Here is a 13,529-nt window from a genome sequence, read left to right on the forward strand (position 1 = left end):
CTATCAAAGAACGCTCCCTTTTCAAACACTGGAACTGTCCATCAAACAGCGCAAGTGTTCTGCAATCTCGACAAAAAATCAAGACAATCAACAATATTAACAAAACAATTGAAGGAGTCGAGAAGTATACAAGTGCAAACTCTTTAGCAGACATTTGAAGTTTGAATCCTAGTTGCATCAAACATATTTCTGGAGATAAATAGTGTTGGTATAATCTCAAAAGAGATAACAAATCTTGGTAGTATCAAATCTATGAAGGTAGTTTAATAGGGATTGGTTTCTTCCAGTAGAGGGCGCTCATTCAAACAAAGCAATGATGGCACAGATCCGAGTCCAGGAGAAGAAGTGAGCGAGGGAAGGGAACATAAACATGTGAAGTGGAACACTCGTTCATCCAGCTCTAAATCTGATGTTTTTTTCAGACTGTGAGTACATTTAATTTGATCATTTATTAGGAGGAATCTAAATCCAAACGACTAAACGAGTCAGTTTATTTAGTGAATCACTCAGAAATGAACCGACTGATGTTGTAGCCTAGGCTACATTACGCTCGTGAAACGTAAACTCGTTATTTTACTCACTGGTTTTTCACATTACAATATGTGAAGATTATGAGTTGTGTTTTCATTCAAACTTGGTGCTTTGATGCATGTAAATCATATCTAATGTAAGAGTAACATAAAAATTAGCTAAAGGATTTCAATTTTTCTAAACAGTAACAGTGTTTTTCTTAACACTAAAAGGCAGGGTAGGCTATTTGGTCTGAAACATTTTTTGTTATGCTGGTTGAAAGTAGAGATCGACGTATATTGATTGTTATAACCAATACCAATTATTTGCATGTTTATTAGTTTACAAAACTAATATTTATTTATTTGTTTCGGTTTTTGACTATTATAACAACAGAACTGAACTGGACAAAAAAGTATTATTTAAACTTTTTAAACACTGTAATTTCTGCAATTTCACTACCTCCTTACATAAACAAAACACACTTCTATATCAATAAATAGTGGACATACATATTAGGGCTGCTCGATTATGGAAAAAATCATAATCATGATTATTTTGGTCAGTATTGAAATCACGATTATGTAACACGATTATTTCACATGACTTTGGGAACATGTTGCATTTATTAAAAGACACCTTTCAACAATTCTTAAAAAAATCTAAATTTGAACATTTATTGTAATTTTTGAAATATTAAATTCAATTCGATTCAATTCAAATTATTTGTATAGCGCTTTTCACAATACTTATTGTTTCAAAGCAGCTTTACAGAATGTGCATTTCAGAAATGTACATAGAAAAAAAATATATAGTTAGTTAATCATGTAGTAATTTAGGGCATAACATATCGCCGGCGTTGAGTCGTCTCTTCACAGGCGTTGAGTAGGGGTGGGAATCTCTAGGCACCTCACGATTCGATTCGATTACGATTCAGAGGCCTGCGATTCGATTCAAAAGCGATTATCGATTATCTGAATCTTTTGTGTGTGTGTGTGTGTGTGTGTGTGTGTGTGTGTGTGTGTGTGTGTGTGTGTGTGTGTGTGTGTGTGTGTGTGAATATAAATACTTTGCTTTAAAAGTACAAAGTAATGACCCATAAAGAATTAACGTACAATATATTTTATTAACATTGCAAAGAACCAACAGGAAAATAAATGTGTGCCTGAACTAGCAGCATACTTGTAGTAAATTAATAATATAACAACAACAGGTGTTCTGACGATTCATGCTACCCATCGAGATGTGCTACTTACTGGTGCATGTGCAGACTCATTTTTCTTCTGCTTACCACGCCCATAAATCTATGCATCCTTGCTGTGGATACTTGTAGGAAACTTTGACAGGTCAAAGATGAATATTTGATGATAATTTTTACTTTTCACACCGTTTTAAAAATAAAAACAGTACATTATACTGTACTCTTAACTTCGAATTTTATTAAGTTGGCTTGTGAAAGCCAACTTACTGAAATCCTATTTAAACTTATTATTATTCTTTTTCTTCTTCTTTTTCTTAACCAAAATTTTCTGACTGCTACTCCTCCTAGAGCTTTAACTCTACAAACTCCAAACTCGGGTCAGACCTTCAGACTGTTCTGACTTAGTGTGCTATATCTTTTCAGACTGATTTGACTTTCAGATTTCTTAAAAATTAATATTAAAAATCATAAAAATCCCATTGACTTTCATTGCAACAGTTCAAATTGAGCCAAGGCTACGGTGGCCCAGCAGTGTACAACACAAAAACTCAAATCTAAACTCCCTGAAGCCCAAGACTCAATTAAACTACCATTCTATATGTACTAATGAACTTATCTATCTATCTATCTATCTATCTATCTATCTATCTATCTATCTATCTATCTATCTATCTATCTATCTATCTATCTATCTATCTATCTATCCATCTATCCATCTATCTATCTCTTTCTATCTATCTATCTATCTATCTGTCTATCTATCTATCTATCTATCTATCTATCTCTTTCTATCTATCTATCTATCTATCTATCTATCTATCTATCTATCTATCTATCTAATCTATCTTTCTTTCTTACTAACTAATCTATCTTTCTTTCTTTCTTTCTAACTAATCTTTCTTCTTTCTTTCTTTATTTCTTTCTTTCTTTCTAACTAATCTTTCTTCTTTCTTTCTTTCTTTCTAACTAATCTTTCTTCTTTCTTTCTAACTAATCTTTCTTCTTTCTTTCTGTCTTTCTTTCTTTCTAACTAATATTTCTTTTTTCTTTTTTTCTTACTAACTAATCTATCTTTCTTTCTTTCTAACTAATCTTTCTTCTTTCTTTCTTTCTTTCTAACTAATCTTTCTTCTTTCTTTCTTTCTTTCTTTCTTTCTTTCTTTCTTTCTTTCTTTCTTTCTAACTAATATTTCTTCTTTCTTTCTTTCTAACTAATATTTCTTCTTTCTAACTAATCTTTCTTCTTTCTTTCTAACTAATCTTTCTTTCTTTCTAACTAATCTTTCTTCTTTCTTTCTTTCTTTCTTTCTAACTAATCTTTCTTCTTTCTTTCTTTCTTTCTAACTAATCTTTCTTCTTTCTTTCTTTCTTTCTTTCTTTCTTTCTTTCTTTCTTTCTTTCTTTCTTTCTTTCTTTCTTTCTAACTAATCTTTCTTCTTTCTTTCTTTCTTTCTAACTAATCTTTCTTCTTTCTTTCTTTCTTTCTTTCTTTCTTTCTTTCTAACTAATCTTTCTTTCTTTCTAACTAATCTTTCTTTCTTTCTTTCTTTCTAACTAATCTTTCTTCTTTCTTTCTAACTAATCTTTCTTCTTTCTTTCTAACTAATCTTTCTTTCTTTCTTTCTTTCTTTCTTTCTTTCTTTCTTTCTTTCTTTCTAACTAATCTTTCTTCTTTCTTTCTTTCTTTCTTTCTTTCTTTCTAACTAATCTTTCTTCTTTCTTTCTTTCTTTCTAACTAATCTTTCTTTTTTCTTTCTTTCTTTCTTTCTTTCTTTCTTTCTTTCTTTCTTTCTTTCTAACTAATATTTCTTCTTTCTTTCTTTCTAACTAATATTTCTTCTTTCTAACTAATCTTTCTTCTTTCTTTCTAACTAATCTTTCTTTCTTTCTAACTAATCTTTCTTTCTTTCTAACTAATCTTTCTTCTTTCTTTCTTTCTTTCTTTCTTTCTAACTAATCTTTCTTCTTTCTTTCTTTCTTTCTAACTAATCTTTCTTCTTTCTTTCTTTCTTTCTTTCTTTTTCTTTCTTTCTTTCTAACTAATCTTTCTTCTTTCTTTCTTTCTAACTAATCTTTCTTCTTTCTTTCTTTCTTTCTAACTAATCTTTCTTTCTTTCTTTCTAACTAATCTTTCTTTCTTTCTTTCTTTCTTTCTTTCTTTCTTTCTTTCTTTCTAACTAATCTTTCTTCTTTCTTTCTAACTAATCTTTCTTCTTTATTTCTAACTAATCTTTCTTTCTTTCTTTCTTTCTTTCTTTCTTTCTTTCTTTCTTTCTTTCTTTCTTTCTAACTAATCTTTCTTCTTTCTTTCTTTCTTTCTTTCTTTCTTTCTTTCTTTCTTTCTTTCTTTCTAACTAATCTTTCTTTTTTCTTTCTTTCTTTCTTTCTTTCTTTCTTTCTAACTAATCTTTCTTCTTTCTTTCTTTCTTTCTTTTTCTTTCTTTCTTTCTAACTAATCTTTCTTCTTTCTTTCTTTCTTTCTTTCTAACTAATCTTTCTTCTTTCTTTCTTTCTTTCTAACTATTCTTTCTTCTTTCTTTCTTTCTTTCTTTCTAACTAATCTTTCTTCTTTCTTTCTAACTAATCTTTCTTTCTTTCTTTCTAACTAATCTTTCTTCTTTCTTTCTTTCTAACTAATCTTTCTTCTTTCTTTCTTTCTTTCTTTCTTTCTAACTAATCTTTCTTCTTTCTTTCTTTCTTTCTAACTAATCTTTCTTCTTTCTTTCTTTCTTTCTAACTAATCTTTCTTCTTTCTTTCTTTCTTTCTTTCTTTCTAACTAATCTTTCTTTCTTTCTAACTAATCTTTCTTTCTTTCTTTCTTTCTAACTAATCTTTCTTCTTTCTTTCTAACTAATCTTTCTTCTTTCTTTCTAACTAATCTTTCTTCTTTCTTTCTTTCTTTCTTTCTTTCTTTCTTTCTTTCTTTCTTTCTTTCTTTCTAACTAATCTTTCTTCTTTCTTTCTTTCTTTCTTTCTTTCTTTCTTCTTTCTTTCTTTCTTTCTAACTAATCTTTCTTTTTTCTTTCTTTCTTTCTTTCTTTCTTTCTTTCTTTCTTTCTTTCTTTCTTTCTTTCTTTCTTTCTTTCTTTCTTTCTTTCTTTCTTTCTTTCTTTCTTTCTAACTAATATTTCTTCTTTCTTTCTTTCTAACTAATATTTCTTCTTTCTAACTAATCTTTCTTCTTTCTTTCTAACTAATCTTTCTTTCTTTCTAACTAATCTTTCTTTCTTTCTAACTAATCTTTCTTCTTTCTTTCTTTCTTTCTTTCTAACTAATCTTTCTTCTTTCTTTCTTTCTTTCTAACTAATCTTTCTTCTTTCTTTCTTTCTTTCTTTCTTTTTCTTTCTTTCTTTCTAACTAATCTTTCTTCTTTCTTTCTTTCTAACTAATCTTTCTTCTTTCTTTCTTTCTTTCTTTCTAACTAATCTTTCTTTCTTTCTTTCTAACTAATCTTTCTTTCTTTCTTTCTTTCTTTCTTTCTTTCTTTCTTTCTAACTAATCTTTCTTCTTTCTTTCTAACTAATCTTTCTTCTTTATTTCTAACTAATCTTTCTTTCTTTCTTTCTTTCTTTCTTTCTTTCTTTCTTTCTAACTAATCTTTCTTCTTTCTTTCTTTCTTTCTTTCTTTCTTTCTTTCTTTCTTCTTTCTTTCTTTCTTTCTAACTAATCTTTCTTTTTTCTTTCTTTCTTTCTTTCTTTCTTTCTTTCTTTCTTTCTTTCTTTCTAACTAATCTTTCTTCTTTCTTTCTTTCTTTCTTTTTCTTTCTTTCTTTCTAACTAATCTTTCTTCTTTCTTTCTTTCTTTCTTTCTAACTAATCTTTCTTCTTTCTTTCTTTCTAACTATTCTTTCTTCTTTCTTTCTTTCTTTCTTTCTAACTAATCTTTCTTCTTTCTTTCTAACTAATCTTTCTTTCTTTCTTTCTAACTAATCTTTCTTCTTTCTTTCTTTCTAACTAATCTTTCTTCTTTCTTTCTTTCTTTCTTTCTTTCTAACTAATCTTTCTTCTTTCTTTCTTTCTTTCTAACTAATCTTTCTTCTTTCTTTCTTTCTAACTAATCTTTCTTTCTTTCTTTCTTTCTTTCTTTCTTTCTTTCTTTCTTTCTTTTTCTTTCTTTCTTTTTCTTTCTTTCTAACTAATCTTTCTTCTTTCTTTCTTTCTTTCTTTCTTTCTTTCTAACTAATCTTTCTTCTTTCTTTCTTTCTAACTAATCTTTCTTCTTTCTTTCTTTCTTTCTAACTAATCTTTCTTTCTTTCTTTCTAACTAATCTTTCTTCTTTCTTTCTTTCTAACTAATCTTTCTTCTTTCTTTCTTTCTTTCTTTCTTTCTTTCTTTCTTTCTTTCTTTCTTTCTTTCTAACTAATCTTTCTTCTTTCTTTCTAACTAATCTTTCTTCTTTCTTTCTAACTAATCTTTCTTCTTTCTTGCTTTCTTTCTTTCTTTCTTTCTTTCTTTCTTTCTTTCTTTCTTTCTTTCTTTCTTCTTTCTTTCTTTCTTTCTTTCTTTCTAACTAATCTTTCTTTCTAACTAATTCTTTCTTTCTTTCTAACTAATCTTTCTTCTTTCTTTCTTTCTTTCTTTCTTTCTTTCTAACTAATATTTCTTTTCTTTCTTTCTTTCTAACTGATATTTCTTCTTTCTTTCTTTCTAACTAATCTTTCTTTCTTTCTTTCTTTCTAACTAATCTTTCTTTCTAACTAATTCTTTCTTTCTTTCTTTCTTTCTAACTAATCTTTCTTCTTTCTTTCTAACTAATCTTTCTTCTTTCTTTCTTTCTTTCTTTCTTTCTTTCTTTCTTTCTTTCTTTCTTTCTTTCTTTCTTTCTTTCTTTCTTTCTTTCTTTCTTTCTTTCTTTCTTTCTTTCTTTTTCTTTCTTTCTTTTTCTTTCTTTCTTTCTAACTAATCTTTCTTCTTTCTTTCTTTCTTTCTAACTAATCTTTCTTCTTTCTTTCTTTCTAACTATTCTTTCTTCTTTCTTTCTTTCTTTCTTTCTTTCTTTCTTTCTTTCTTTCTTTCTTTCTAACTAATCTTTCTTTCTAACTAATTCTTTCTTTCTTTCTTTCTAACTAATCTTTCTTCTTTCTTTCTTTCTTTCTTTCTTTCTTTCTTTCTTTCTTTCTTTCTTTCTTTCTTTCTTTCTTTCTAACTAATATTTCTTTCTTTCTTTCTTTCTTTCTTTCTAACTGATATTTCTTCTTTCTTTCTTTCTAACTAATCTTTCTTTCTTTCTTTCTTTCTAAACAATCTTTCTTTCTTTCTTTCTTTCTAAACAATCTTTCTTCTTTCTTTCTAACTAATCTTTCTTCTTTCTTTCTTTCTTTTTTACTTTTTCTTTCTTTCTTTCTTTCTAACTAATCTTTCTTCTTTCTTTCTTTCTTTCTTTCTTTCTTTCTTTCTTTCTTTCTTTCTTTCTTTCTAACTAATCTTTCTTCTTTCTTTCTTTCTAACTAATCTTTCTTTCTTTCTTTCTTTCTTTCTAACTAATCTTTCTTCTTTCTTTCTTTCTTTCTTTCTTTCTTTCTAACTAATCTTTCTTTCTAACTAATCTTTCTTTCTTTCTTTCTAACTAATCTTTCTTCTTTCTTTCTTTCTTTCTTTCTAACTAATATTTCTTCTTTCTTTCGTTCTTTCTAACTAATCTTTCTTTCTAACTAATTCTTTCTTTCTTTCTTTCTAACTAATCTTTCTTCTTTCTTTCTTTCTTTCTAACTAATATTTCTTCTTTCTTTCTTTCTTTCTTTCTAACTAATATTTCTTCTTTCTTTCTTTCTTTCTTTCTTTCTTTCTTTCTTTCTAACTAATATTTCTTCTTTCTTTCTTTCTTTCTAACTAATATTTCTTCTTTCTTTATTTCTTTCTTTCTTTCTAACTAATCTTCTTTCTTTCTTTCTTTCTTTCTTTCTTTCTTTCTTTCTTTCTTTCTTTCTTTCTTTCTTTCTTTCTTTCTTTCTTTCTTTCTTTCTTTCTTTCTAACTAATCTTTCTTCTTTCTTTCTTTCTTTCTTTCTTTCTTTCTTTCTTTCTTTCTTTTTCTTTCTTTCTTTCTTTCTAACTAATCTTTCTTTCTTTCTAACTATTCTTTCTTCTTTCTTTCTTTCTTTCTTTCTTTCTTTCTAACTAATCTTTCTTTCTAACTAATTCTTTCTTTCTTTCTTTCTTTCTAACTAATCTTTCTTCTTTCTTTCTTTCTTTCTAACTAATCTTTCTTCTTTCTTTCTTTCTTTCTTTCTTTCTTTCTTTCTTTCTTTTTCTTTCTTTCTTTCTAACTAATCTTTCTTCTTTCTTTCTTTCTTTCTAACTAATCTTTCTTTCTTTCTTTCTAACTAATCTTTCTTCTTTCTTTCTTTCTAACTAATCTTTCTTCTTTCTTTCTTTCTTTCTTCTTTCTTTCTAACTAATCTTTCTTCTTTCTTTCTAACTAATCTTTCTTCTTTCTTTCTTTCTCTCTTTCTTTCTTTCTTTCTTTCTAACTAATCTTTCTTCTTTCTTTCTTTCTTTCTTTCTTTTTCTTTCTTTCTTTCTAACTAATCTTTCTTCTTTCTTTCTTTCTAACTAATCTTTCTTCTTTCTTTCTTTCTTTCTTTCTTTCTTTCTTTCTTTCTAACTAATCTTTCTTTCTAACTAATTCTTTCTTTCTTTCTTTCTAACTAATCTTTCTTCTTTCTTTCTTTCTTTCTTTCTTTCTTTCTTTCTTTCTAACTAATATTTCTTCTTTCTTTCTTTCTTTCTTTCTTTCTTTCTTTCTTTCTTTCTTTCTTTCTTTCTTTCTTTCTAACTAATATTTCTTCTTTCTTTCTTTATTTCTTTCTTTCTTTCTTTCTTTCTTTCTTTCTAACTAATATTTCTTCTTTCTTTCTTTCTTTCTTTCTTTCTTTCTTTCTAACTAATATTTCTTCTTTCTTTCTTTCTTTCTTTCTTTCTTTCTTTCTAACTAATATTTCTTCTTTCTTTCTTTCTTTCTTTCTTTCTTTCTTTCTTTCTTTCTTTCTTTCTTTCTAACTAATATTTCTTCTTTCTTTCTTTCTTTCTTTCTTTCTTTCTTTCTTTCTTTCTTTCTTTCTAACTAATATTTCTTCTTTCTTTCTAACTAATATTTCTTCTTTCTTTCTTTCTAACTAATCTTTCTTTCTTTCTTTCTAACTAATCTTTCTTTTATTTCTTTCTTTCTAACTAATCTTTCTTCTTTCTTTCTTTTTTTCTAACTAATCTTTCTTTCTATCTAATTCTTTCTTTCTTTCTTTCTAACTAATCTTTCTTCTTTCTTTCTTTCTTTCTTTCTAACTAATATTTCTTCTTTCTTTCTTTCTTTCTAACTAATCTTTCTTTCTAACTAATTCTTTCTTTCTTTCTTTCTAACTAATCTTTCTTCTTTCTTTCTTTCTTTCTAACTAATATTTCTTCTTTCTTTCTTTCTTTCTTTCTAACTAATATTTCTTCTTTCTTTCTTTCTTTCTTTCTTTCTTTCTTTCTAACTAATATTTCTTCTTTCTTTCTTTCTTTCTAACTAATATTTCTTCTTTCTTTATTTCTTTCTTTCTTTCTAACTAATCTTCTTTCTTTCTTTCTTTCTTTCTTTCTTTCTTTCTTTCTTTCTTTCTTTCTTTCTTTCTTTCTTTCTTTCTTTCTTTCTTTCTAACTAATCTTTCTTCTTTCTTTCTTTCTTTCTTTCTTTCTTTCTTTTTCTTTCTTTCTTTCTTTCTTTCTAACTAATCTTTCTTTCTTTCTAACTATTCTTTCTTCTTTCTTTCTTTCTTTCTTTCTTTCTTTCTAACTAATCTTTCTTTCTAACTAATTCTTTCTTTCTTTCTTTCTTTCTAACTAATCTTTCTTCTTTCTTTCTTTCTTTCTAACTAATCTTTCTTCTTTCTTTCTTTCTTTCTTTCTTTCTTTCTTTCTTTCTTTCTTTCTTTCTTTCTTTTTCTTTCTTTCTTTCTAACTAATCTTTCTTCTTTCTTTCTTTCTTTCTAACTAATCTTTCTTTCTTTCTTTCTAACTAATCTTTCTTCTTTCTTTCTTTCTAACTAATCTTTCTTCTTTCTTTCTTTCTTTCTTCTTTCTTTCTAACTAATCTTTCTTCTTTCTTTCTAACTAATCTTTCTTCTTTCTTTCTTTCTCTCTTTCTTTCTTTCTTTCTAACTAATCTTTCTTCTTTCTTTCTTTCTTTCTTTCTTTCTAACTAATCTTTCTTCTTTCTTTCTTTCTTTCTTTCTTTCTTTCTAACTAATCTTTCTTTCTTTCTAACTAATCTTTCTTCTTTCTTTCTAACTAATATTTCTTCTTTCTTTCTTTCTTTCTTTCTTTCTTTCTTTCTTTCTAACTAATCTTTCTTCTTTCTTTCTAACTAATCTTTCTTCTTTCTTTCTAACTAATCTTTCTTCTTTCTTTCTAACTAATCTTTCTTCTTTCTTTCTTTCTTTCTTTCTTTCTAACTAATCTTTCTTCTTTCTTTCTTTCTTTCTTTCTTTCTTTCTTTCTTTCTTTCTTTCTTTCTTTCTTTCTAACTAATCTTTCTTTCTAACTAATTCTTTCTTTCTTTCTTTCTTTCTAACTAATCTTTCTTCTTTCTTTCTTTCTTTCTTTCTAACTAATCTTTCTTCTTTCTTTCTTTCTTTCTTTCTTTCTTTCTTTCTTTCTTTCTTTCTTTTTCTTTCTTTCTTTCTAACTAATCTTTCTTCTTTCTTTCTTTCTTTCTAACTAATCTTTCTTCTTTCTTTCTTTCTTTCTAACTAATCTTTCTTTCTTTCTAACTAATCTTTCTTTCTTTCTTTCTAACTAATCTTTCTTCTTTCTTTCTTTCTAACTAATCTTTCTTTCTTTCTAACTAATCTTTCTTCTTTCTTTCTAACTAATATTTCTTCTTTCTTTCTTTCTTTCTTTCTTTCTTTCTTTCTTTCTTTCTTTCTTTCTTTCTAACTAATCTTTCTTTCTTTCTTTCTAACTAATCTTTCTTCTTTCTTTCTTTCTAACTAATCTTTCTTTCTTTCTAACTAATCTTTCTTCTTTCTTTCTAACTAATATTTCTTCTTTCTTTCTTTCTTTCTTTCTTTCTTTCTTTCTTTCTTTCTTTCTTTCTTTCTAACTAATCTTTCTTCTTTCTTTCTAACTAATCTTTCTTCTTTCTTTCTAACTAATCTTTCTTCTTTCTTTCTAACTAATCTTTCTTCTTTCTTTCTTTCTTTCTTTCTTTCTTTCTTTCTTTCTTTCTTTCTTTCTTTCTAACTAATCTTTCTTCTTTCTTTCTTTCTTTCTTTCTTTCTTTCTTTCTTTTTCTTTCTTTCTTTCTAACTAATCTTTCTTCTTTCTTTCTTTCTAACTATTCTTTCTTCTTTCTTTCTTTCTTTCTTTCTTTCTTTCTTTCTTTCTAACTAATCTTTCTTTCTAACTAATTCTTTCTTCTTTCTTTCTTTCTTTCTTTTTCTTTCTTTCTTTCTTTCTTTCTTTCTAACTAATATTTCTTCTTTCTTTCTTTCTTTCTTTCTTTCTTTCTTTCTTTCTAACTAATATTTCTTCTTTCTTTCTTTCTTTCTTTCTTACTAATATTTCTTCTTTCTTTCTAACTAATATTTCTTCTTTCTTTCTAACTAATCTTTCTTTCTTTCTTTCTAACTAATCTTTCTTCTTTCTTTCTTTCTTTCTTTCTTTCTTTCTAACTAATCTTTCTTCTTTCTTTCTTTCTTTCTTTCTAACTAATCTTTCTAACTAATTATTTCTTTCTTTCTTTCTAACTAATCTTTCTTCTTTCTTTCTTTCTTTCTTTCTTTCTAACTAATTCTTTCTTTCTTTCTTTCTTTCTTTCTTTCTTTCTAACTAATATTTCTTTCTTTCTTTCTTTCTTTCTAACTGATATTTCTTCTTTCTTTCTTTCTAACTAATCTTTCTTTCTTTCTTTCTTTCTAAACAATCTTTCTTCTTTCTTTCTTTCTTTCTTTCTTTCTTTCTAACTCATCTTTCTTTCTTTCTTTCTTTCTTTATTTTTCTTTCTTTCTTTCTAACTAATCTTTCTTCTTTCTTTCTTTCTAACTAATCTTTCTTCTTTCTTTCTTTCTAACTAATCTTTCTTCTTTCTTTCTTTCTAACTAATCTTTCTTTCTTTCTTTCTTTCTAACTAATCTTTCTTCTTTCTTTCTTTCTTTCTTTCTTTCTAACTAATCTTTCTTTCTAACTAATTCTTTCTTTCTTTCTAACTAATCTTTCTTCTTTCTTTCTTTCTTTCTAACTAATCTTTCTTCTTTCTTTCTTTCTTTCTTTCTAACTAATCTTTCTTTCTTTCTAACTAATCTTTCTTTCTTTCTTTCTAACTAATCTTTCTTCTTTCTTTCTTTCTAACTAATCTTTCTTTCTTTCTAACTAATATTTCTTCTTTCTTTCTTTCTTTCTTTCTTTCTTTCTTTCTTTCTAACTAATCTTTCTTCTTTCTTTCTAACTAATCTTTCTTCTTTCTTTCTAACTAATCTTTCTTCTTTCTTTCTAACTAATCTTTCTTCTTTCTTTCTTTCTTTCTTTCTTTCTTTCTTTCTTTCTTTCTTTCTTTCTAACTAATCTTTCTTCTTTCTTTCTTTCTTTCTTTCTTTCTTTCTTTCTTTTTCTTTCTTTCTTTCTAACTAATCTTTCTTCTTTCTTTCTTTCTAACTATTCTTTCTTCTTTCTTTCTTTCTTTCTTTCTTTCTTTCTTTCTTTCTTTCTAACTAATCTTTCTTTCTAACTAATTCTTTCTTTCTTTCTTTCTAACTAATCTTTCTTCTTTCTTTCTTTCTTTTTCTTTCTTTCTTTCTTTCTTTCTTTCTAACTAATATTTCTTCTTTCTTTCTTTCTTTCTTTCTTTCTAACTAATATTTCTTCTTTCTTTCTTTCTTTCTTTCTTACTAATATTTCTTCTTTCTTTCTAACTAATATTTCTTCTTTCTTTCTTTCTAACTAATCTTTCTTTCTTTCTTTCTAACTAATCTTTCTTCTTTCTTTCTTTCTTTCTTTCTTTCTAACTAATCTTTCTTCTTTCTTTCTTTCTTTCTTTCTTTCTAACTAATCTTTCTAACTAATTATTTCTTTCTTTCTTTCTAACTAATCTTTCTTCTTTCTTTCTTTCTTTCTTTCTTTCTTTCTAACTAATTCTTTCTTTCTTTCTTTCTTTCTTTCTTTCTTTCTAACTAATATTTCTTTCTTTCTTTCTTTCTAACTGATATTTCTTCTTTCTTTCTTTCTAACTAATCTTTCTTTCTTTCTTTCTTTCTAAACAATCTTTCTTCTTTCTTTCTTTCTTTCTTTCTTTCTTTCTTTCTAACTAATCTTTCTTTCTTTCTTTCTTTTTCTTTCTTTCTTTCTAACTAATCTTTCTTCTTTCTTTCTTTCTTTTTTACTTTTTCTTTCTTTCTTTCTAACTAATCTTTCTTCTTTCTTTCTTTCTTTCTAACTAATCTTTCTTCTTTCTTTCTTTCTAACTAATCTTTCTTTCTTTCTTTCTTTCTAACTAATCTTTCTTCTTTCTTTCTTTCTTTCTAACTAATCTTTCTTTCTAACTAATTCTTTCTTTCTTTCTTTCTAACTAATCTTTCTTCTTTCTTTCTTTCTTTCTAACTAATATTTCTTCTTTCTTTCTTTCTTTCTTTCTTTCTAACTAATCTTTCTTTCTAACTAATTCTTTCTTTCTTTCTTTCTAACTAATCTTTCTTCTTTCTTTCTTTCTTTCTAACTAATATTTCTTCTTTCTTTCTTTCTTTCTTTCTAACTAATATTTCTTCTTTCTTTCTTTCTTTCTTTCTTTCTAACTAATATTTCTTCTTTCTTTATTTCTTTCTTTCTTTCTAACTAATCTTTCTTCTT

At 25.8% G+C, this 13,529-nt stretch overlaps 1 protein-coding gene across 1 annotated transcript in view; it reads left to right on the forward strand.

Annotated features, from left to right (window-relative positions):
• The first annotated feature begins 340 nt into the window (after nucleotides 1-340).
• LOC143703040 (uncharacterized) overlaps nucleotides 341-13,529 on the forward strand; it is a 55,397-nt gene continuing 42,208 nt past the window's right edge. Inside the window, exon 1 of the mRNA XM_077197171.1 lies at nucleotides 341-425. Within this exon, the coding sequence (XP_077053286.1) occupies nucleotides 410-425 (16 nt within the window). The 5' untranslated portion in view covers nucleotides 341-409. The remainder of the gene's footprint in view (nucleotides 426-13,529) is intronic.

Source organism: Siphateles boraxobius, unplaced genomic scaffold, assembly GCF_051911475.1.
Source record: "Siphateles boraxobius isolate OS27281-9 unplaced genomic scaffold, OSU_SipBor_1 11, whole genome shotgun sequence".
NCBI classification, from domain to species: Eukaryota; Metazoa; Chordata; class Actinopteri; order Cypriniformes; family Leuciscidae; genus Siphateles; species Siphateles boraxobius.